General features: G+C 40.8%; 1 protein-coding gene across 2 annotated transcripts in view; it reads right to left on the reverse strand.

Moving 5' to 3' along the window:
- kcnh7b (potassium channel, voltage gated eag related subfamily H, member 7b) overlaps nucleotides 1-26,029 on the reverse strand; it is a 435,683-nt gene that overhangs the window by 128,960 nt on the left and 280,694 nt on the right. For both annotated transcript variants that reach the window (XM_080199170.1, XM_080199168.1), the window contains one exon: nucleotides 18,130-18,344. In XM_080199170.1, the coding sequence (XP_080055296.1) occupies nucleotides 18,130-18,344 (215 nt within the window). The remainder of the gene's footprint in view (nucleotides 1-18,129; nucleotides 18,345-26,029) is intronic.

Consider the following 26,029-nt stretch of genomic DNA (forward strand, 5'->3'; position numbering starts at 1 on the left):
TAAGAGACAGAGGGTGGTGACAGACAACTGTCTTAGTGACTGGAAGCCAGTGATCAGTGGCGTACCATAGGGATCAGTGCTGGGCCTCCTATTGTTCATCATTTATATAAATGACATAGATGACTATGTGAGAAGGGTAGTAAGATCAGTAAGTTTGCTGATGGTACAAAGATTGGCTGGGTGGTTAACAATGAGGTTGAATGTCTTGGGTTGCAAGAAGACGTAGACGAGATAGTCAAATGGGTAGATAAGTGGCAGATGGAATTTAACCCTGAAAAGTGTGGGGTGATGTACTTTGGAAGGAGTAATTTGACAAAGAAGTATACTATGAAAGGACTGACATTGTGAAGTTTTGAAGAACAAAGGGACCTTGGTATTGTTTATCCATAGAGCTCTGAATGCGGAAAAGCAGGTAAATAGGGTGGTGAAAAAGGCATACTGGCTTTTATTGATTAGAGTATAGATTACAAAAACAGAGAGGTCATGATGGAGTTGAACTTTGGTGAGGCCACAGCTGGAGTACTGTGTGCAGTTCTGGTTACATTATAGGAAGGACGTGAACGCACTGGAGGGGGTGCAGAGAAGATTCACCAGGATGCTGCCTGGGATGGAACATTTAATTTTGTGAAGAGAAGTTGGATAGGCTTTAGTTGTTTTCGTTGGAGCAGAGCAGGCCTGGGGGGGTGGGGGAGGTGACCTGATTGAGGTGTTCAAGATTATGAGGAGCATGGACAGGGTGGATAGGGAGCAGCTGTTCCCCTTAGATGAAGAGTCAGTTACGAGGGGTCACAAGTTAAAAGTGAGGGGTGGAAGATTTGGGGGGGATTTGAGGAAGAACTTTTTTACTCAGAATCTGCAATGCATTACCTGGAAGGGTGCTGGAGGCCGGATGCCTCACATCCTTTAACAAGTGTGAGTACTTGGGCCAAGTGCTGGCAAGTGGGATTAGCTGGGCAGGTCAGGGCATTTCATGTGTCGGTGCAGAGTTGATGGGCCGAAGGGCCTTTTGTGCTCTGTGATTTTGTGATTCTATGTCAAATCAGCATTACAGGTTGATTGAAGTCATAATCTATCTCCTCTGCATGCTTGTGGCAGACACTCTGTTTGTGTGTATGCTAACACCACCACTATTACGTCAGGTGTGGCTTGCACCAGAAGTGTGCATCCACATCGTTGGCCCAACTTTGAAGGCAAAACTGAATGTCATGGAGCCAAACATACAATGTAATGCTCTCTCAGCATTACACTGAAGTGTCATCTCAGATTATATGCTGAAGTCCTGCATTCGGGCTTGAACACACAACTCTGAAGGAAATCTGTTAGCACTAATCCAAATTAACCTTTACATCTAATTTATTCCTTCTGTTTTTTCTTTATTCGATGAGGGAGTTTGCTTTTCTTTCTGTTTTCAGTTCTAAGAAACGTTTCTAATGTCTTTACTGTCAACAGACTCTGATGGATCTGCAGTGTATTTCCGATGTTTTCTGCTTTTATTTCAAGGATCCACACTTGTGGCTTTCAAAAAAAATCTATTTAGCATCCTTTTTAATTCTCTCTTCTTGCTTACCTTTGAAACTCATACATCATTGACATGCAGACGTATCTGTTCAGCAAAAGCATGGCACTCAGTGGAATTGACTTTGATATTGTGCGCTCAACCCTTTCATGCAGGCAACTAGTAGCATATGTTTCTTATTTTGTTGTGTTCGGAGCTGTCCAAGAAGATTTCCATGGCACTTGTTGTCATCCTTCACACACAAGCATAAAGGCACCAGTTCAGATCTAGGCACCATCGCTCACAAAGACAGCATCGGAAAGAAGGACCCAATAATGCACTTAATGTAAGTGAAATGTAGCAAATTGAGGTGTCTACAGAAACATTCTAAATGAAAGTCCAGGCCCAGGTATTTTCAGCTGCAGTGGTCATACATTCTAAACTTGCAGGAGGGGCCCCAACTTGAGCGGACTTCTGTAGAGCAGAAGTGTCCTTTGCGCCTCTTCAGGTAGAACTTCCCTGCACAATATGTCAAATTCTCTGTAGAGTTGGTACTTTGATATCTGAGAGGCATTCGGAAATCTGCAGGTCAATATGGAACTGATGGCAACTCCATCGGGAGCTGCACGAGGGCCCCTCTAGGGGAGGGATCCAGACCATAAACACATGGGTGGGATTTTCCAACTTTGTGTGCCCCAAAACCGGAAATTCCCGTCCGAGGTCAATGGACCTTTAAACGGTCTGCTGAATTTCTGTCCTTCCTGTTAAGATTCCCGCAGCGGGCAAGACCAGAAAATCTCACCAAATAGTTTCTCCGCTGAAGACAATAACTGTGACAACTGAAAGTTTGCATTCCAATTCACAGGGTGTCCTCACCTGCTGATGACTGGCTTGGGTCTAGCTTTTAAAATCATGGAATTATTCAGCATAGAAAGAAGCCATTCAACCCACTGTGCCCATGCTGACCCTCTGAAAGAGCTTTCCACTTAATCCCATTTATCTTGCCCAAGTACTTCTAAAACATGATTTATCCACTTCTCCTTTAAGAACTATTAGCATTGACTATATTGTTTCAGGTCAAACAATCCTCTATAATTAAAACAATGCTCAAACCTTTCCCTTTGCTCTTTTGACAATGATTAATTTATATTCAACTCACCAATTAATAGAAATGGATTTTCCTTATTTGCTTTTCCAATATCCCATTAATATGGAGCATTTCCAGCTGATCTCCTTTTTACCTCTTTGTCCAAATGATAATCATTTTTATAAATGAAAACTCCCACCTCAGCAGATCAATTCTTTGTCTCACTATCATGCCAGTTATGAGCAGGATGGATAGCAGAGGCAAGGTTTATCGACTGGATAAAATGCCAGCTCACTGGTGAGCTCTCCCACCTATTACCAAATGAGCGCAGCAACAGCAATTTGTACCTTTCACACAGTAAAAACATCCCAAGGTAGTTTAACAGTAGCAGTATCAAAACAAAATATGACACTGAGTCACATAAAGAAATGGATGACCAAAAAAGTAAAGTTTGGTTTTAAGTATCATCATAATGAAGGAAAAGGAGGTAGTGAGGAGGAGGTGTAAGGAGGGAATTCCAGTGCTTAGGGCCTTGGTCACTGTCAACTCAGCTGCCAATTGTGGACTATATCATGGGCTGCACGATGGCACAATTGTTAGCCCAGTTGTCTCACAGCCTCAGAGATCCAGGTTCGATTCCTGACTTGGGTCACTGTCAGTGTGGAGTTTGCACATTCTCCCCAAATCTGAATAAGTTTACTCTGGGTGCTCCAGTTTCCTCCCGCAGTCCAAAGATGTGTCGGTTAAGTGGATTGGGCATGCTAAATTAGTATCGGGAGACTAGTGAGGGTAAATGCATAGGGTTATGGGGGTAGGACCTGGTGGGATTGTGGTTGCTGCAGACTCGATATGCTGAATAGCCTCCTGCACTGTTGGATTTTATGATTCTACAAAACCTGAGAATGGCCAAGTGTTCAGAATTGGAGGACAGATACGTTATAGAGCTGGAGGAGGTGACAGAGACAGGGAACTCCCACCTGAAACAGGTAGCAGGCACACACACATATATAAGCTTATGGAGTCCAATTAATTAATTAAGACCCAAGACACTATTTTCTTCTCAGCCTGCCTGAATGTCGTCAGTGTTTGCTCTCAGACATGGGGATGGGGGTTATAAGTTAGGAGATGACCATTTATAATGAAAATTAAAGGCATTTTCAGCTGCGATTAGGAAAAGCAGCATGGAGTTCAGGAAACACTTTTACATTTGTGGATATAGAGCTTCCAAGCTTTCCGTATGTGCTGCTGTATGTTTTGCAGATGTGATGTTTACTGCCATCAGTGAAAAAGTATGTTCTTGTTCCTGAAGTTGATACTCCTCACCTTTCAGTCCCCTGTTTTATTTCCCATTCCCAGAGCAGAGGGCTGCCTATTAAGGAGTATGCTCATTCCAGCAACTTCTCGACTGCATTATATTGAGGACCTAGGAACAAAATGTAAAGCTTAATACTGACTCCTCTAAGGCTCTGCAAACTTCCCAACTGAAAATATTCCAAATGATTTGTCCCACGTGAATCTCTCCTCGCCCTCTTCTTATCCTTATTTTTTCAATACATTTATGGGATGTGGGTGTCACTGGCTAAGCCAACATTTATTGCTCAGTTCTACTTGCCCTTCCTAAAGTAATAAGGCTCCCAAAATTGGACGTAAAGGCTTAAAAACTGAGTCACTGATAGCGACAAAAGGAATTGGTAGCACAATCACTGGTAACTGAACTGTTTGTCTCAGTGTGCCGTGAGTCAGCTTGCCAGTCAAGTGAGGAGGGCAACCTCCCACTAGATTGCCAACTGTGGCTCGCAAGTAAATCTAGTGGGAGACAATGCTAAGTGGTGATTGGTGGTCCTTCTGACTCCACATTCAGAAAGCTACCCTTTTAATAATGATATATGTTGCAGTTAGCAGCAGGGCAATGTAACCACTGCCAGTTTTATATTGGCACCATGGGCAAGTGCTGGTGTGCCCTAACCTATTAGGTATAGGTCACAGAGTGGCTGTTGGCAAGGAAATACCTCAGGCTACCAAGGGCTGCCAGCAGCATCCACATGAGTGGTAGTCTCATAGATGGGAAGGACTGGAATCCAAGTGGAGAAGGCTACAACATTCTGTGAAAGGTCCAGCAGAAGACTCCTACTTCCTTACTTGGGGGGCTTCTTTGTCTTCTCCTCCAGCTGATGAACTTAGTGGGAAGGGTTCCCCACTCAGACCTTAAAATGATAATGGGATCTTATGAATGGGACTGTGATTAATATTTTTGCATGATGTTACTATCTGTGGGCAAAGTCAAATTCTTAAGATCGGAGATTTGCAGGAATGAATGAATAATATTTTAACTGCTGGCCTGCTCCATTGCCACCCTGAGTTCAAATTAGAGTTATCGAATCCATACAGTACAGAGGAGGCCATTTGGCCCATTGAGTCTGCACTGACTCTCTCTCAGAGTATCACACCCAGGCCCTTTCCACTACCCTATCCCCGTAACCCCACATTTTTACCATGGCTAATCCATCTACCCTACATATCTTGGAACAATAGAGGATGATTTTAATATGGTCAATTCACCTAACCTGCACATCTTTGGACTATGGGAGGAAACCAATGCACCTGAAGGAAAGCTACGCAGACACAGGGAGAATGTACAAATTCCACACAATTACCCCAGGCTGGAATTGAATCGAGGTCTGGTGCTGAGAGGCAGCAGTGTAATCACTGCACCCTCTGTAAATTTCAGCATGAGACCCTTTTATGTGGAATCAAAAAGCGGAATGAATTATGGACATTCTGTGTGAAGCTTCCAAATATTCGAAAACTTTTTAGTAAATTGCTGATATGACATGAGTGGCTTTCTTGTTCCTTCATCCATTTTAGTGGGGCCTGTTCCTGAATATGAGTGTGGATTACATGAATGCAAAAAATCACCACTGGGTGTGCTGCCTATTCAGCACTCATTGCACAACATTGAAATAGAACAGTTATTCACCTAAAAATGAAGGCTAGATTGATGTATGTGGGAAACAATGTGACAGAGTCAACATAAGAACATAAGAACATAAGAAATAGGAGCAGGAGTAGGCCATCTAGCCCTTCGAGCCTGCCCCGCCATTCAATAAGATCATGGCTGATCTGTTGTGGCTCAGTTCCACTTTCCCGCCCTCTCCCCATAACCCTTAATCCCCTCTCTTATCAAGAACCCATCAACCCGCTTCTTAAAAATATTTAGCGAGGCAGCCTCCACCACTTCAACGGGCAGAGAATTCCAGAGATTCACCACCCTTTGAGTGAAGAAGTTCCTCCTCAACTCCGTTCTAAACCGCCTCCCCTTTATCTTGAGGCTGTGCCCCCTAGTCCTACTGTCTTTTTTGAGCGGGAAGAGTCTCTCCACCTCTATCCTATCCATCCCATTCATCATCTTATACGTCTCAATGAGATCTCCCCTCATTCTTCTAAACTCTAACGAGTACAAGCCTAGTTTATTCAGCCTCTCCTCATAGCTCAATCCCCTCAACTCCGGTATCAGCCTAGTAAACCTCCTCTGCACTCCCTCCAGGGCCAAAATATCCTTGCGCAGGTGCGGCGCCCAAAACTGCACACAGTACTCCAGCTGCGGCCTCATCCATAAATCGGTGAATCTACTGTACTTAGACTTCCAGATGGCATTTCATAAGTGCCACATCAAAGTTTATTGTAGAAAATAAAAGCTCATGGTGTAGAGCTAACATATAGGCAAGGATTGGAGATCAGCTAGGTAGTGGGAAACAGAGAGTTGGCACAAATAGGTGTTTTTTAATTGATAGGATGTAACAACAGGGATTGGTGCTGGGGCCTCAACTTGTTATGATTTATATATATGACTTGGATGAAGGGACTGAGGTGTGGTTGCTAAATTTGCTGATGACACAAAATTAGGTAGGAAAGTAAATTGTGAAGACAACTTAACGAGGATACAAGTGACATAGATAAGTTAAGTGAGTGGCAAAAATCTGGCAAATGGAGTATAATGTGGGAAAATGTAAAATTGCCCATTTTGGCAGGAAGAATAAAAAAGAATGTTATTCTCTAAATGGAGAGAGAAGGCAGAGCTCTGAGGTGCAGAGAGGATCTGAATGTCTGAGCACACGAATCACAAAAGGTTAGGAGTAGATGTTAATGTTTACTGTGAGAGGGGAATTGATTACAAAAAGAGGGGAGTTATGCTTCAGTTGTACAGGACATTGGTGAGGCCACATCAAGAGTTTTATGTACACTATTGGTCTCCTTATTTAAGGAAATATGCAAAAGAACTAAAAGCAGTTCAGAGAAGGTTTACTGGACTAATACTGGGAATGAATGGGTTGGCTTTGGAGGAAAGGTTGGAGATGTTAGGTTTTTACTGACTAGAATTTATTAGAGTAAGAAGTGTCTGGGGGTCAAGACATTTAAGATTCTGAGGGGCACTGACAATGTGGATGTTGCAGGAGAAACTAGAACTAGGAGTCATTTTTAAAAATAAGTGTCGCTCATTTCAGACAGAGATGAGGAAAAATTGTTAGGAAAACAAATGTAGTTCTAAAGGATTTATATTTGTATTGGTAAACATTAGAAATAAGATATAGTTTTAAGTGTATTTAAGTTAATGTTTCTGTGCCTGGAAGGATAAAACTTATAGCTAAATTCATGCTGGACAAAGGTGTTTGTATATGTGGGGGGTGCTTTAGTTCCTATTGTGTTTGTATTGGGCTAAGGGAGGGCTATCCTTTTTATTATTAGAAATATATATCTATTTCCTTCTTGAAACCATTCAATGATTTAGACTTCACCATACTATAGGGCATGAGTTCCACAGCTACCCTCTGTGAGAAGTAGTTCCTCCTCATCTCAATTTTAAATCTACCGTCTCTCAACCTATACCTGTGACCTCTTGTTCTAGATTGCCCCATAAGAGGAAACATTTGGTCTACATTTACTTCATCAATCCCTTTTAATATTTATATACATTGATCAGATCATCTTTCATTCTTCTAAAGTCTAAACAGTTGGACATAGTAATAAGAGAAGCAACGTCTCTCACAGATCTGATAGAAGCAGTTGGTTTAGAAAGCTAAAGAGGAAACAGCTGTCTCAGATTTGATAGAAGAGAAGCCATATCATGGCGTAGTAGTTAAGAAAACCAGTGGAGACATCTGAATAATTAAGGAAACTAGAGGAATGAAGAGATTTTGGAAGAAAGGCAAATGAACAGTTTGCCAAAGACCATTGAAATTCTACAGAGAACTGGACTGAGATAGTTCAGTAATTGTGTAAGAAGGTTAAAGGGTTTGAACAAACTATGAAACTTCGAAGAGAGGAATTGATTGACATGGCTCAAACAGAATTGAAATTCATTTGTTTGAAATGGGACTGGGGGAAACACCAAGATCACAAAAAGTTCAAAGAACAAACAAAGCAAGAATACAAAACTATTTTGAGTGAACCCAAGAAGCTTCTTAGCAATATTCCTTAAACAGCTTAAAGAGATTTTGACAAGAGAAGAAAATAGATGTTAGCGCACAGAAGTTATATTTTGACTGTGTAAAATTGAAATGCAAATTTACTATATGTGAATTTGGCAAGTTGGCTTGGGAGTGCTTGTGCCTACAAGTGACAGAAAGAACAATTGCACTGTAGACTTAAATAAAACATTCTTTTCTGAGCTGTAAACAACAAATCAGAAGAAAAAGAAACACAAGTTTTTACATAGTAGCATGACCATGCTATTATGTATAGATTCTGATGATACTGTTAAAGTTATTGTTTTTGTGTTGGCTAAGTCATTGTAATTATGGCATATAATTGTGAACTAATAATCTTATTGAATGGTAGTGCAAGTACAAGAGACCGAGTGGCCTACTTCTGCTCCTAATTTTTAAAATTCATTCATGGAACATGGGCATCACTAGCTGGCCAGCATTTATTACCCATCCCTAGTGGCCCTTGTACAAAAGGCAGTTGAGAGTCAACAATATTGCTGTGGCTCTGGAGTTACATGTAGGCCAGACCGGGTAAGGACAGACAGTAGTGAACAGGATAGGTTTTTCTGACAATCGACAACAGTTTTATGGTCATCAGTAGATTCTTAATTCCAGATATTCTACATGGAATTCAAATTCCATCAACTGCCATTGTGGGATTCCAACCCGGATCCCCAAAACATTAGCTGGGTTTCTGGGTTAATAGATTAGCAATATTACCGGTAGGCCATCAACTCCCCTAATTCAGATGTTTGTATAGATGTATTTAAAAGACTGAAAATCCTGATAAATGAGATCATGATCAGTTTACTATAATGATAAAATCGTTGCTTCAGGAAAAATGTGCATAAATGGAATATTTTAGCTTCTTCTCGGAGTAATTCCCATATGCGGAACAAAATTCTATTTTCTACAAATTAGAAATGCTATTTTTGCAGTTTATTGACAAAAGTAGAAAAAGATTTCATTAAATAATTTAAATCTAATTAATTGTGAATGCAAATTGGTGAACAATGAAATGTCTTGAGATTTTGCAGTGTTTTGGCTTTAGCACAGAGACAACAGCATGATTTGGGAAAATGACATCACCATTCATTTTATCTTTAAATTACCAATTAAATGATTTGTAACTTGTGTTCTCTGGCCAGAGCGACCCTGCAATATGGAAATACAAGTTCATTACTATGCTGTCTTCCATCTACTCACAGCTCAAATGTATTTTACAACATTTCTGACCTTTCCAGAATTTTAATGAGCTGCTATAAAGCTATAAATTAGAAATAGTCCATTAGGTAACTCAAGTTCAAACATAACCTTAGTGTACACTAACAAGCAGTTATTTGAAACTATAGTGAATTGGGGAAGAATTAGATTGGAATCCATGTCTTCACTAACAGGATTTCAGTTGATTTATACACAAATACTGCATACAAATGAAAATCCAGTTAGCTGCTACTTCTCATATAAAAAGCTTTAGAAATCCCCTCTGACAAGAATGAGACTATTGGTATAATGTGAATTAAATGCAATCCTGCCTTTCCTCCTTGTTAAAGTTTAGCCCAACTGCCAGTGTATATCCCAATTAGTGTTAATCTATAGAACTGCTACTGCGGGAGCTTCTCAAATGCCATTTTCTTGTTCAAACGGTCTATTAATAGTTCCTGCAAACGTATCTCTCACTTTACAACTGGGAATCCATATTTTTTTGCCTTTCATAATCCAGACCTAACAAGCAATAGTTCAAGTTAGGCTGGGGGGGGGGAGGTTTTGTGTACATTGAGTATAGTTCCTATCCCTGAGCCAAAAGCTTTGGGTTCAAGTTCCACTGCAGGATTTGATGGCCACAGAAGGTGCATTCACCATGTGGCTAAACAGATTGATTGTCAACGTGAACATATAGCAGAGGCTGAGTGTGAGAGGGTCTCCTGGTTAGTCATGCTTGATGTGGAGTGGTGCCTCTCAAGCTATAGCCTCCAGCAACAGACTAATGACCTGTTCAGGAAATTGGAGTATATAAATGTCCTGAATGGTCTTGACAAGGTAGACATGGAAAGAACGTTTCCTCTTGTTGGTGAGTCCAGGCCTAGGGGGCGCTGTTTGTAAATTAGAGGTTGTCCTTAGAGGACAGAGATGACGACAATTTTTTTCTCCCAGCAGGTTGCGTGACTTTGGAATTCTATAGTGGTGGTGGCAGGATATTTCAAAGGCAGAGATAGATAGATTCTTGTTTGACAAGGGAATCAAAGGTTTTTGAGGGCAGATGGGGATGTAGAACTTGGATCACAACAGATTAGGCATGATCTTATTGAATGGCGCAGCAGGCTCGAGGGGCTGAATGGCTTACTTCTGCTCCCATTTTTTCTGCTTGCTTGCCCATACAAACAGGTATATGCATGTGCTTTGTCTGCCTAGTGCGTTTTGAAGCATGGGAAGAGAATCAAGAATGATGTTCAAGTTATTGTTCTCCAATGCATGGTATCGGACAAAGGAAGATGCAATACTCATAAGCAAAAACTTACATAAAAATACACAAGCAGAACTCATCCTTCTTAAGTAGTTAATCATCTTGCCAAAATTAAAAAAGTAATCCCCAAAGGACTGATAAGATTTTTTTATCTACTGTCATTTGCCAGTCTTCTAAAAACTGATTGGAATAACATCTTTAAAAAATCTGTTATGGTAAATTATAAAACAAAACACTGAAATGTTTAAAATAGCTTCTATGTCCATTGGACATGCAAAGTCTTCTGGTTTCCAGAAGTTCAAAATAATCCCACTTTTGGACTCAAATTGCTGGAACTTAATCAAACTGTGTTTTTTACTGCTCTCCAGGTGGCTGGTGGACTGATATATAGTTGCTCAGCACCTGACTGTAGTATGGCGGTAAATCTGGCACTCTGGATATACAATTAATTTCTAACTCTTTATAAATAGTATGATAATATTAAAAAACCTGCATACCAGTATAACTGTTCCAATCATTAACTTGTTTTATATCTAAACTAAAGAAGGCTAACAACTGACTTTTATGAATAAACTGAACAATTTATGAGTCTGCTAAAACTTGCTTTCGTTTTTTCAAGATATCATTCACAGTATTGCTTAGGTATAGGATGTTGTGCCTCCATCTTTTAGATTTGGTTTTCCAATGCTGTTAGTGGTGAGTTGGCACACTGCACAGCTGATGTTGTACATATTGTTCCTCGTGTGGAAGGAGTTGTGCTTGATGTTGCTCATGTCATGTCACTTGCTGGTGCTGATGTTGATGTTATACCATTTCTTAGTGTAGTTGATATTGTCTCTCTGGTTAGTAATGCTGCTAGTATTTGTGATTATCTTTTCTGCTTTTCCAGGCTCAGTTTTATGTTAAATAATGACTCTGTTCCTTCTCATTTGCTGACTGGTTTTGCTCTCAATGCAGCAGCACAGTGGCATTGTGGATAGCACTGCTGCCTCAGAGAACTAGGGACCTGGGTTTAATTCTGGCCTTGGGTCACTGTCTGTGTGGAGTTTGCACATTCTACCTGCGTTTGCATGTATTTTCTCTGGGTGATCTGGTTTCTTCCAACAGTCCAAAGATGTGTGGTTTAGGTGGATTGGCCATGCTAAATTGCCATTTAGTGTCGGGGGATTAACAGGGTAAATAGTTGGGATTATAGGGATAGGGTGTGGGTGGTATTGTTGTCAGTACAGGTTCGATGGACTGAATGGCCTCCTTTTGCATTGTAGGGTTTCTATGATATATAATGTATCACCAACAACTTTTTACTAGGGTCCAGCTTTTCATTCTGCACATACATAGTCTAACTTTCCAACAACTCAGACAGGGATTTGGCATGCTTGTTGAAGTGTTGACTTCCTTCTATTGGTGCACTAGTGAGTTGTTTTACTTCCTCCTGATCACTTGGAGGAAGTATCTTGCTCGTTAGAGTTGTCTTGTATTTTTTTTCTGCAGAGCGCAGCGTCTTAACCAGGGTAGATGTGGGAAGAATATTTCCTCTTGTGGAAGAATTTAGAACCAGAGTTCAGTGTTTAAACATAAAGGCTCTTCCACTTAAGACAGAGATTAGAATTGTATTCTTTAGGAAGGTCATGAGTCTTTGCAACTCTTCCTCAAAAAGGCAGTGGAAGCAGAGTTTTTGAAAATTCTTAAAGCAGGCAAAGATAGATTTTTGATAAGCAAGTGGTTGAAAGATTATTGGGGTAGGCAGAATTTACCATCGGACCAACATAATCTTATTGAATGGTGGAATAGGCTCAAGGGTGTGAGTGGCCTACTCCTACTAATTCTCCTTTGTCTCTCAGCAAATCATAAGAGTTCTGTTTGGACATGACTTTCTAATAACCCATGACCTCTTTGGAATGATGTGGTGAAGAGATGATGATGTTAAACTCATACTGTTCTAAAAATACCTTTAATTCTCTGGAGGTGAATTGGATTCCATTATCACTTATTACTCTTTCAGGAATCCTTTACTCAGCAAACAGAGCTCATATTGCTGAGAAAATTTTTCATCTCTCAAATCTTTTTCACTGTTCAGATAAAGGGAAGCTTTGAATAGCAGTCTGCAACGATCATTTTTGAATGTGTGTGTATAAATCAGCTCCCACATTATGCCATGGTCTAGTGAAGCTTCAGTAGCGATCATCTCCCCTATCTAAATTCTCCTTCAATGTACCTGAACAGGTGCCAGAGTGTGCCCACTAGGAGATTTTCAGAGTAACTTCATTGCAGTGTTAATGTAAGCCTATGTGTGACATTAATAAGTAAACTTAAAAAAAACCGAGATGGAGTATCTGCTAGCACCATTTCTCTACCTGACTGGTGTGTCAGAGTGAAATTGTAGCTCTGAAGCTTCCAAAGTAATCTCTGCAGTCTTGCTGGAGATCCACCTGGATTTTCTTATAGATCTATTCCAGTAGACAATAATCACTCTCCACTATAAAATTTCTTCCAAAGCAATTTTCTCGCACCCATATTGCAACTGCCAAAAGTTTCCTATGTTTGCATAACTAGTCTCAGCATTTGCATCCAAAGCTCCAAGAGCAGTTATCAGTTTTCTTCATGTAGCAAGACTGCTCCCAGTCTTTTTATAGAATCATCTACTTGCAGCATGACACATTTCTTTCTGTTATGGTGTTACACACTTGTATGCTAATATATTACTTCTTTGAGTTTGTTGGAACTTCTTTGACCACTGCTGCTCAACATCATCTTTCATCAGCTGTTGTGGGTTTGCTGTGTTTTCTAACATGAGGTATGAAACAAATTATGTACCAGATCAAGCCAAGTAAACCTTTCAACCTTTCTTGTTTCTTTAAGCCTTTATCTCTGGGATGGTTGTGACTTTTTCCAATTTTGGCTCAGTTTCAGTTATGGCTGTCGTCTTATTTCTCACCCTCTTCCTGATCTGAATGGTTGAGTGGATTTCTTTTCAGCCACTTTGTGCAGTTATATGGCTCTTATGTCTCGTGTATCCTCAATCTCATCATCATCTTCCAACGTACAAATTTTTCCACTCTTTTTCCTTCTGATTTGCCCTGTCGCTCTGTCTCTGATAACTCATTTTTCATCTTCTTTTCTTTGTTCTGTACTTTTTTTTCCAAATGATTGGGAAAATCCACAAGGTCTGCAGTTTGAGCCATAAATGGGACATTTCCTTCTGTTTGTGATCTCAAATGGTTGTTCATAGCTCCTACATAACTTTCTCTCTGTCTGGTGTGAATTATTTTGTTGCTGCTTCACTGCATTAACCCTGCTGCCTTCCTCTTGACTTAATTGAAGGTGTTTGGGTAGTCAGCATCTTTATCTGTCTATTTGTGACTTCATGAGCTCTGGCATGTCTACAGCTTGTGATGTTGTGAGCTTGTCCATTCCAATCAAATCTTTTAAAAAAAAATCAGAGTGTGCAAAGCCTCAAATGAGCTGATCTTTGATCTGTTTGCTGGAATTTACATTGCCTGGCTGTATTTTTCAATTTTGATGAGAAACTGTGAACAGGTTCTCTTGGTGCTTGTCTCAGGCTTTGCAACTTACGCGGGTGGATTCAATGATTTGACTTTGGCTGGCGATGTGTGCCAAATTTTTCAAAGTTTTTGTCTGGATTTTTCTTTGGCCACAACAAGATGTAGTTTTCCTTTCCTCATTGCTAGAGCCTTTTAGAAAGTTATTGAATGTGAATATTCAATATTTTTTAAACTTCTGAAATGACATTATCAGTCTCTCAATTCATTATGGGTTGGAGTCGTACATTCATTGATGTGGCAGCGTGCTTGCATGATTCACTCAGCTTTTTCTCTGACACTAATTTCTCGCTGACTTGATTTTTTTCTCAATCTAATTCAGTATTAAATCCATTTAAATGTTTCGATTTTTACGCACAGATATCAACCGCCACCGTGCTATGTATTCTGGTTCCCATAGGTTCGTACATATGCATTAGGAGCAGGAATCTGCCCTTCAAGTCCTTGAGCCTGCTCTGTCTTTCAGGAAGATCATGGCTGAGCTGACTAGGGCCTTAACTCCAGATTTCATCCACTCCGAATAAACTTTGACTCCCTTGTTCCATCAAAAATCCATTGAGTATCCACTATTCTTTGATCCTCCCTCCATCATTCTCTGGAGAAAAGGGTTTCAAAGGTTCACGACCCTCTGAGACAAAAGATTTCTTCTCATCTCTGACTTAAATGGGAGACTTTATTTTTAAACTCTGTTCCTTAGTTCTCGTCCCTCCCACAAGGGGAACATCCCTTCAGAATTCACCCTATCAAGTCCCCTCAAAAGCTTATATGTTTCAATAAGATCACCTCTCAATCTTAAAAACACCAGTGGATACAGGCCCAACCTGTCCAAACTTTCCTTGTAAGATAACCACCCTTCTCAGATATCAGTCGGGTGAACCTTTTCTGAAATGTTCCTAATGAATTGATATCATTTCTTGAATAAGGAGGCCAAAACTGTACACAGTACGCCAGATGCAATTTTATCATTACAAATGTAGCAAAACATTCTTACCTTTACCTTCCATTCCCCTTGCAATAAACACTAACATTCCCGTTGCCTGCCTAATCATTTGCTACATACTAACTTTTCCTGACTCACATACAAGATACCCAGACCCCTCCGTACTTCAGAGTTCCTCAGTCTTTCTCCACTTGAATAATATGCTGCTTCTCTATTCTTAAAGTGGACGAGCTTACACTTCCACATTTTACTACTTCTGCCAAACTTTTGTCCACTTGCTTAACTTATCCATATCCCTTTGCAGTTAGAAATAACAACACATTTAGACTCAATATAAGTGTGTTTCTTGCAGCCCTCCACGTGGTTGATGGACTGACATGTTGTTGCTTGGCGTGCCATTGCATTGTTGCAGTAAATGTGGCACCCTGGATCTATAGTCAAATAACAGTTAGCTCCTAACTCTTTATGAATAATATCACAATATAACAGGGCACCCCAGCGTGCTTTACAGCCACTACAGTATTTTTGAAGTATAGTCACTGTTGTACTGGGTGAAAAAATGAAGCAGGCCATCTTCATAGAGCAAAGTCTCACAAACAACAATGCTGCTGGTTGATGGATTAACTTTGACTAAAATATCTTTTCTCTGTTTAAAGTAGTGCCACGTGACTTTTATGTTCACCTGAGAGCAGTCCTCTCTGAAGTTAGAAAGGTAGAATTTGCCTGTTGACTGTGCATTTCCAGCATTTAAAGGAAAACATTAGGTGGAATTTTCTGATCCCTCCCGCTATGGGAATCATGGCGGGTGGGTTAGAAAATTTGGCAGATCATGTAAAGGTCTTTTGACCTTGGATGGGAATTTCCGATCTTGGTTCGTGCGCGACTGAGAAATCTCACCCATTATTTCAGATTCCCAGCATTCATTTTTATTCTTTACAAATTTCCTCAGATCAGTGTCATGTCTTTCTAGTACTTAGCCCCCATTAGTCACCTTCCGTTCTTGAATGTCTGAAGAAATATTTTAAAATATAACCCCCTTTTCGGTTTTCTCTTATATTTGTTGCTTCATGGTGCCAGTTTCAGTTGGGCTACCTGCGCTTGCATAGACTCATGATCGGGTTTCAGTTGGCTTGCCTTTAGACTAATGACTTTGCTAAGTCAAGAATCAAGTGAGAGCAGATGGAGCAACAGTGAGAGCACCAAATGGGGGTGTGTGGCCTGCTGTATTTACACTCACCTATCTATGCAATACCAACGGCATTTAGCAACAAAGCCAACAGAAGGCTTGACCACATTTCTTGCCTGGGATGAGGGAGTGAGCTTTGAGCATGCCCACTCAATACATGGACTTTTCCTGTGGCCAGTGTCTATCAAATGAGGAAAGTTGAGTAGCAATTGTAGATTGTCTAAGTCTCACAGTGGAGAATTTCAAAATCAGTTAGAAACAGAAGTCAAAATGGCCCTTGGAGTTTGAGTTATTGGGTGGAATTTTCCCATTTTTTTCAGAGTGCTGGGCTCTGACTGAAAACTGGCTTGCAGCACTCTAGCTGCACAGCTGAGATTTTAGTCCGGATTCTCAGACACTCGAAGAAAACTACGAGGTTAAAGGCATCATTCTGGTGAGGCAGGAACTGATATAACCAGCAAAACCGCTGCACAGAGATCAGGGTGCTATCTTTAAAGGGAAGCACAGAAAATAAGTGCCAGCCCCTCTCCATGGATATGGAGGACCTCCCTCACAAGCATCAGAGACTCCTTGCTCCCGCCCCCGCCCCCCATAACACAAACAATGGGGCAACCCCCCCTCCCCCAAATGCTAACATTGGGGCATTCCCCACCCCTCTAGCATTGCAGTCTCAGGGACATGCTCCCCATCAGAGGCACCAACCCTCCCCCAAACACAAGGGAAACTCACACTTGGCGCTGCCCCCACAACATGTTGGCATTGCCAGTTTGGCACTATCAAGTGGCAGCGGCAACCTGCGCTGGGGTAGGGCCAGGGCGATGCTTCGGCACATCCCTCTTCCCCTGGAAGTTATACTTAGCGTTGTGCCCCCAGGGAGGGTGGATAGGATGACGGGGGAGGTGGGAATCCCCTTGACTGATTCAGGTATTTAAATATGTAAACCTCTCCAACATCATGGTATGGATACTCAGTGCAGGGGAATCATATGGTGGGGGTGGCTGGCTACTAATATGTAGATGTATTACAGTGTATTACAAAGTATTTCTCGCCCGTTGTAGGTGGGAGCCTTGTTACATCATCAGCAAGAGGCGTGAAAAATTGGGAAGTGCGCTCTCATTAGCGAGAAGTGCAACTTCCGACTCCTGTACTATTTTGCATTCACATTGCCATACTCACTGATAACTAACACAGCACAAAATCACCCCCATTGTGTGGCTGCCTTAGCTTAGATTACCTGCGTGCCTGGAAATTAAAATTTTGGACCCATGAATGGACCAAACACACATCTCCCAGCAATGAGATACAATTCACACAATCTTTTTGCACAGTTACAACTACTTTGGATCAAACTGAGCTGGACTTCTTGAACTTGATATAATATCCCACATAATTGCCAGTATACTACCACCACACCCACCCCAGGCTCGTAAGTTCCCACATGAGGCCAACGGAGAACCGGAGAGCCGGAATCGGGGCAGGTGTGCCAGTAAAATTCCAGCAAATTTCTAAAAGGCGAGAAAATAAATGCTAAGTAAAGTGGTGACTGTCTTAAATGGATGAAGAACAGTTATGTTTTAATCTTTATCAACTTTGAGACACATCGGAACTTGTAATAATGAATAAAATAAAATCGTTCACTTCATACATTCCCTATGCTTGTAGTACAATGTGTGGAATTTTATGAAATCTATTATTTTCTCAGAATTGAACAGGGCGTTGCAGTATTATTCGTTAATAACTGCAATAATTAGCTGTTATTTTTGGCAAAGGCATCACAGTGATTAAAGCCAGTGTTTACCAGGAGTCACGTGAGCAAGTTGCAAAATTATTAAGAATAATTGTTATTAATGAAACCAATCTTTAGGAAAGTAACCATTCATCAAATGTGTTTTGTCCTACGACCAAACTTCTTACCTGTGTTACTTTTTCTGTCACATTGTGTGTCCTTTCCTTCACTTTTGGTGCAATGATGGTCTTCTCTGATGAAGGTGGGGATGAGCTCTTCTTTTCAGCTTTTATATCAGAAAAGTTCAGGGTGATTTGAGGAATCTTGCTAATTGTGTTATATTTGTTGAGATTAGAATCAGATGTGGAGCCCAGTAGGCTTGACTTTATGTGATTAAAGGGTCCTGGGGAAAATTCATAATAAAATATGTAAGGTGCGCACTCAATAATGTTGCACAAATTCACATTTCATATTATGTTCTCTGAAACTGCAAAAGTAGATCGAGCTTTTTGATTATCATTATAGGAATGACCATTTAATAACATTGATAAATCTGTAAATTAATAATTTCCATTATTACAATTGGATAAATTTTCAAAATACATAAATTAAATACATCTATCTTTGAATGATTATATCTGCTCACAATATGGATATTCCTAATGTACAAAGTGCAACTTCAGTGCATTACCTTGATTGCTACATTGCATGCAAGCACAACACCTTTTGATAGTACAAATGCCTAACTCAGATATCATCTGACAGTTCAGCAAAAAAAAATCAATGAACAGATAATCACTTATTCAATTAGCAGTCAGCTAACAGTCATTCATCAATGAACTATCAGTGCACATGTATTTCAGCTAGATGCAGGAAATACAGTCAATTACATTTGCCATTTTTACAGATTGAATATTCATCTATACTTCTTGTGGCTAAGTTAATGCAAATAGCTCAGGGCTTCCAAAAACAGTACAGCCTTTTGTGCAACAAGTTTCTGAAAATCATCAGCACAAGTTAATGGGATTTCAAAAACACATGTTTTGGAAAATTAATTTCCTGTCATTAACTATGATCCATGAATGAAGTCATGTTAAAGATCAAGTGACATTCTTGTCACTAAAATGCACTTTACATCATTATTTCTATTTGAACTTTCCCCTGTTTCATTTCAATATTGTGGAACCTCACTATATTTTGTTCAGAATTATAACCAGATGACATTTTCCCATTTGTGCTAACTGAAGTGACAGTGTCATTTGATTGTATACTTCCTTTTCACATTTTTAGGTGCTCTTATTTTATTTCAAATCTGCTTTTGGGTGCACTGATAAGGAGGCTGGAAGGAGTCTATACAAATTCATTCCAAAACCTGGTAAGCAACATGCCATCTCCAATTTGACTGTGATGGAAAACTCACAAGAGAGAACTCTCTGTGTAGCATGTCAGAGCACTGTGCATTTACTGGCTCTATGGCAGTGGAATGTTCAGTTAAGAACACACAAAGTTACCTGACAATTAGACTCATCAGTTTCACAACAGTTACTCAATAAAGAACAAGAATATTTTACAATATTTTTGCTTATTTCTGTGCAAGATGAAATGAGTACCAAAGTAAATACTGCCATGATAAAAATCTTAAGGTGCACAAGTTCATTATCATCTTGTAAGGTCTTTGAACTTTCAATGAAAATCGATTTACTTTTTAAAAATACCCTTAAACTTCCAATTGCTAAACTAAATTATTTCCAAATAATCTTATGGCAATAGTCACGCCAGCTCCAGCTACATTCAAAAAGTAAAGTTAATTTAATGTAAGGCTTACATTAACACTGCAATGAAGTTAGTGTGAAAATCCCCATTCTGAGGCAGTACCAGAAATTTACTAACATTGTTACAGCCAGTCGCATTGATTTAGTTCTGTAGTGATTGATTGTTCGGCTAAACATCCAAAGTCTTTTTCATGACCACACCATTGAACACATAATGGAACAACATGTCCCAGTCAACATACTAGTAAAATAAAAATCACTTCTAACCTATGTTTAAATGAAAAACTACAGTAAATCACAAAATAACATATGTACTTTCAGGAAAATAAACTATCATTTGTTTAAATTGTTTTTCTTTGTTACAGTTCTGGTAAAAGTTTCAATCCTGTTGCTTGACCTTTGAGGAAAGTGAACTCTGATGATATCAGGTGTCATATACTATGTTAAGGAAGATTGTAATAAAAGTGCTGGCAGCATAGCAAACATTATATGGCATCTGACAGTGAGAAGCATGGCCTAATGTTGCAGATAAAATAAATGAAAAATTCACAGTTGTTTTTTCTTCATTCTGGCTCCTTGCTAATGCCAAGTCTGTGCTGTGCAACAACCCTCCATTTTCATCCTGATCAAAAAAAAAATTAAATGTGTCAAAATGTAGGAAACCTCTTAAAATGGATGACCGTGACAGTTCTAGAATCAGTGTTAGACCCAACAACAGCCCTAGTTAATAAAAGACAATTGACATAAGCCACACAAAGGGTCTGAGATCATTCTGCCTGTCAATATGGTAAATGATAATTCCATACATGTTACAAACATAATTGATGAAGGTGGGATAGTATGATGCCTCACAGCCCCAGGGACCTGGGTTCGATTCCCAGCTTGAGTAACTGTCTGTGTGGAGTTTGCACAGTCAGAAGTCTTACAACATCAGGTTAAAGTCCAACAGGTTTATTTGGTAGCAAACGCCACAAGCTTTCAGAGCGCTGCTCCTTCGTCAGGTGAGTGGGAGTTCTGTTCACAAACAGGGCATATAAAGACACAAACTCAATTTACAGAATAATGATTGGAATGCAAGTCTTTACAGCTAATCAAATCTTAAAGGCACAGACAATGTGAGTGGAGAGAGCATTAAGCACAGCTTTTATTTTCTGGCTATATGACTTTTTAACCTAAGTCCCGCTTCAAGTACCTAATCACAAAGTCAAAGTTGATAATGCATTGCAATACTTTGGGAGCATTTCATTGGCTTTTTGAGTTAAATTGTTGCCTGATCTGCTTGAAAGGTCCAATTGAAGAAAAGCTTGTTTTTTGTTTTGGGCAACATTTAATAACCACCACTCCCCCGGCCGCCCCCCCACCCCCTCACTCCAGAGAACATCTTCAAATACATTAGAAATATATGAAAGGGACGAGGACATTAAGCCTCTTGAGGCTCCATAATTCACTTAGATCATGGTTGATTTGCACCTCAGTTTCTTAACTCCCTTGTTTCACATCCCTTGGAACTTCTCTCTTTAGGTACCATGCCCGAAAAGGGCATTGGCAAACATTGACTTCCATGTGTTGGTCCATGGTTATATTTGACAAGGTATGGCAGTGGTTTGTCATTGCTTTCTGCAGGTCTTGGCTGACAATATATTTGGCCATGTTATGATTGTACCTCACGTGGCCATCAAGTCCCAGGATGCAATTCAATCCCAGGTTTCTGGCTTAGAGGCAGGGGTGCCACAAAACCCCCTTCTTGATGCCTTTGGCCGAAGAAAAGTCTCTTACTTTCAGAGTCGAAAGCTTATATTTAACCCAGAATTCCCAGTTACTTTGGTGAGTTCCTAATTCCGAATACTCTGTGTGAACAAATGATTATGACATCCTGTTCTGAATTTTCCCACCAGAGAAAAGAGATTCCTTTTACCTATTCTACTGAACTTCTTGATCATGTTAAATGTTGTGATTAGATCAACTTTCAGTTCTCTAAACTGAAGGGAATAAAAGCCAATTTAATGCATCCTCATTCTCAGAACCCTTATATCATTCTGCTGAATCAGCACTGTGTCCCTTCCAAGATAAATGTATATTTTTCATGATGTTTGGGACTCAAAATTGAACGTAGTACTCCAAATGGGAACTCACCAAAGCACTGTCCAGGCGAAGCATCTCCTTCTCACATTTGAATTCCAACCCTCTTGTGATAATGCCTAATATTCCATTCATACTTTTCTTACTTTTTATATCTGTATACTAATTTTTAGTGACTTGTATTCCTGAACATTTCAATCATTTGCTCCTCCATAGTTCTTATTTTCTCATCGCTCAGAAAACATTCCATTTTTTATTTTCTCAGATTCAAAGTGAATGATCTCACACTTTCTCAGATTGAAATCAATTTGCCATAGATATGCTCATCCATATTCCCTTGTAATGTTTTCCGCCCATCCATACAAGTAACTTAGTGTCATCTGTAAACTTGGACATTCATGTCTCTATTCCTTTGTCCAAATCACTAATACATGTGGTGGAAATTTGAAGTTCTTGTACAGGTCCTTGGCATATGCCACTTGTCACATCCCAATCAGTAGAATCATTCTTTCTCTTCTGTTCTACGCTTTGCATGACTCTACGACCTCACTCGGGCAAGATCATAAAATCCTGCCCAAGGCCAAAGGAGATTTCCGTTCTGAGAGCTATGCCTAGCCTGGAATTGGAATCGGGGTGGGTGAGGCAGTAAAATCTAGCCTTTAGCATCTCCTATCTTGCAAACACTTATCAACCTGTGTCACAACCTATCTCCAATTCCATGGGCCCGATTTTACGATCATGTTGCGCCTGTTTTCAGGCGCGAAAACTTAGTAAAGTTGGGCATGAGGCAAATAGTGCAACCCCTGCCCATTTTTGTGCCAGTTCCCCTTTTACCAAGGCCCGAAAATGGCCATGATCAGGACTGCATCCGAAATAGGCGCTACGGCCATTTAAATGCATTTGCATGCACTTAAATTGACAAGTTGGCTGCATGCCCAACCTTACCAGCAATTCCCCCTTTACCATCCAGAATTGGCATGAAACAGACATGCTTCAGAAAAATCTGATTCGGGTGCTCCAGTTAGTGAGGAGGTAAGTGCTGAGTGCCTGACAGCTGTCTGCCTTGAGATCAGTGGGGGGAGAGGAAGGTGGATCCAACAACTCTCTGCTGGAGATCAGTGGGGGGATTGGGGAGGTCCAATGCCACTCTGCCTGAGATCAGCAAGGGTGAATGCAGGGTCCGCTACCACTCTGCCTGAGATCAGTGGGGGTGAAGGGAGGATCCACTGCCACTCTGCTGTGAGCAATGAGGGGGATTCACTGTCACTCTGCCAGTGAGCAGTGAGGGGGAAGGGGCTCTGCTGCCCACTCTGCCTGAGATCAGTGGAGGGAAAAGGGGGTGTCCCCTGCCACTCTGCCTGAGATCAGTGAGGGGGAGGGGAAGAGGGGCCCATGATTGGTCTGTGTGGTGGCGGGGGTGGGGGAGATAAAGGAATCAGTAATGTTGTCGGGGCAGGAAAATGTCTGTGGGTGACAGGGGAGGCATTATCCAGCCTGGGAGCGATGTGGCAAGGGAGCAGCATTCTATCTTTTTTTCGGTGCATGCGCAGTTGGAGGCATCGATTGGAGCTGCAGGATTTTGGGTGCATTAAGCCTGCCCACAGACTCGTACAATGTGATCTGGAATTGCTGATATTTTTGCCAGCAGACTGCATGTGGGGACATCAGAGAATGGGTCTAAAAGTCAGATCTGAAACACTCCTGGTTTCAAGTTTGCCCAGTACTTAGAATCAAAATGGTAAAATAAGGTCTCATGTGTTTTAATATTTCCTTCTAATCTCTTGTATGGAAACCTTAGCAGATGTCTTTTAGAAGCCCATATTGACAAATTCATTGAAATGCCCCTAACTACCATGCTAGTGACCTCCTCAAAATATTAAACTAGATGAGTCAGACATCAAGGCCAGTATTTTACAACCACACACGAGCGAGGCTCATAAAATCCCACTTGAGGCCAATGGAGAATTCTGTTCTGCGAGCCGTGCCCCCCCCTTTTCAGGGCGAGAGTGGCAGTAAAATTCCGGCCCGAGCATTCACTAATCCATGCTGAGTCTCTTTGATCCGCTTATGATTGGTTGCCTTTTGCAGCTTTGTGGGATCTTTTTGTGCAAGCCCCCTGACATATTGCTGGTGAATAAGAATGTCTATGCTTCAAAAGCAATTCATTGGCTCTGAAGTTCTTTGAAAGATCCTGAGGACATGAACGGCTCTATATAAATGCAGATGTTTTCTTTAAACATTCTTAAGCAGATTGCTAAATTGTAGAAGCCGTTTTGCTTGTTTATGTTGTTCTCCATCACCCTCCCACCCTATTGTTACCCCAAGTTGTTTCTGAGGCTTTTAGTTGTCTTTGTGGCAATTTCTTAAACACAGTGCTGCAGCGGGAATTTCCTGGAGAACTCTACTTGGGGGATCAGATCAAGTTCCACTTAAGTTCCTGTTCACTCACCTGCCCCTATAGACAAATATTAGCAATTGTCATAAAAACAGGACTTACAGGGAAGTTAAATGGGAAAATATGGCCAAGTCATGCTGCATGCTTCAAGTAGCCTAGCCAACGAGCTGTTCCACAGGCAAGATGCTGTCTGTGGCTATTGACATTACAATTGCCCTGGAAGTTTGCAATTTGGGATCAGTTCGGATTTTGGTAACATAAACCAATTAGTAATCTAAGGGTAAGTGAGTGACAGTTGCCTTGCATGCTTGAGCAAGCAGTTGCATTTTCATGGAAAACCAACAGGAGCATGTCAGGGCTCAATAATTTTATACACTAGTTTGATTCCCAAAGGTCCAGAGTGTGATAGATGGTACCTAGTAGATAGGTACCTAGGGAGTCCTATGAGCTCCACTTCTCTATGTCACTGTCTATGCAAACAGGAAATCATTCCACTCTCTCAATGTTCTGCTCATTTTATGATCATCATAATTACTGGATTATACATGTTAATAGTCATTTCACAATACACAGACGTAACAACTTCATTTTAAAATCCTGGGCATGGTTATCAATTAATTAATTCCAGCTATTTTCAAAACAGAGAGGGACAAAGAAGATGTTTTTAAGGGAAGTGAGTGCAAAATATTAGATGGTGTAAACACAGTGAGGGAGGAAATGTTAATGTATTCAGTATCCTTGAAAATGGAATGAATGGTATTCCCAGGCTGCTGAAGAAAACAAGGGAAGAAATAGCAGCAGCTCTGACCACCATTTTCGAATCCTCTCTTGTTCTAGACTCATGTTGGATGTTTGGAGAATGGCTTTAGCCACACCGGCTGACGACACACTTTCCCCTTCACCCACACCTAACCTCTGAAACCCAGGCCCCAACTCTTTCTGGCCTCTTCGGAGGGAGCTATACACCGGACATAACTCACATCCGAGCTCCTCTTTGTCAGTTTGGACTGTCATTCCCACTGTGGCCACCATTCTTATCTGGTGCTGCTGCGACTACAGAGTTGCTGGCCAATCAGATGGTGGGCAGCACTTAAGGCTGAGATTGGAGCAGAGGTCTCACCTTAACATTGCTGCCAGTGTTAAATTGCTGGAGTGCAGTCATCAATCATCATCATGGTGGGCAGGCTTGCCAACGACCTGTTATGTGAAGAGGCGGCCTTCACGACACACAACAACGCAGAATCGCTGAGCAGAAACTGACAGCAAGTTCCGCACACATGAGGATGGCCTCAACAGGGATCTTGAGTTTATGTCGGATTATCTGTAAACCCCCACGACTTGCCTGGGCTTGCAAAATCTCACTCACTGTCCTAGCTGGAGACAATACACAAGTCTTTAACCTGTGCTTAACCCTCTCTCCACTCACATTGTCTGTACCTTTAAGACTTGAGGACTGAGTTGAGGAGGAACTTCTTCATCCAAAGGATTGTGAACCTGTGGAATTCCCTGCCCAATGAAGCAGATGAAGCTACCTCATTGAATATTTTTGAGGGATAGATAGATTTTTGAACAGTGAAGGAATTAAGAGTTATGATGAGCAGGCACGTAAATGGAGCTGAGTCCACAAAAAGATCAGCCATGATCTTATTGAATGGTGGAGCAGGCTTGAAGGGCCTGATGGCCTACTCCTGCTCCTAGTTCTTATGTTCTTAGATCCGTTCTGTCTGATTTTTATGATAGGAGGTGAATTCCTGGTGCTGGTTATGTTGTTTTTAAGTTGCCTGTCATTTGGGAGGGTGGGAAATCCTGTAGGCTTGCCATTTAGAACATAGAACATAGAAC

Source organism: Carcharhinus amblyrhynchos, chromosome 11, assembly GCF_965287045.1.
Source record: "Carcharhinus amblyrhynchos chromosome 11, sCarAmb.v2.hapA, whole genome shotgun sequence".
Lineage (NCBI taxonomy): Eukaryota > Metazoa > Chordata > Chondrichthyes > Carcharhiniformes > Carcharhinidae > Carcharhinus > Carcharhinus amblyrhynchos.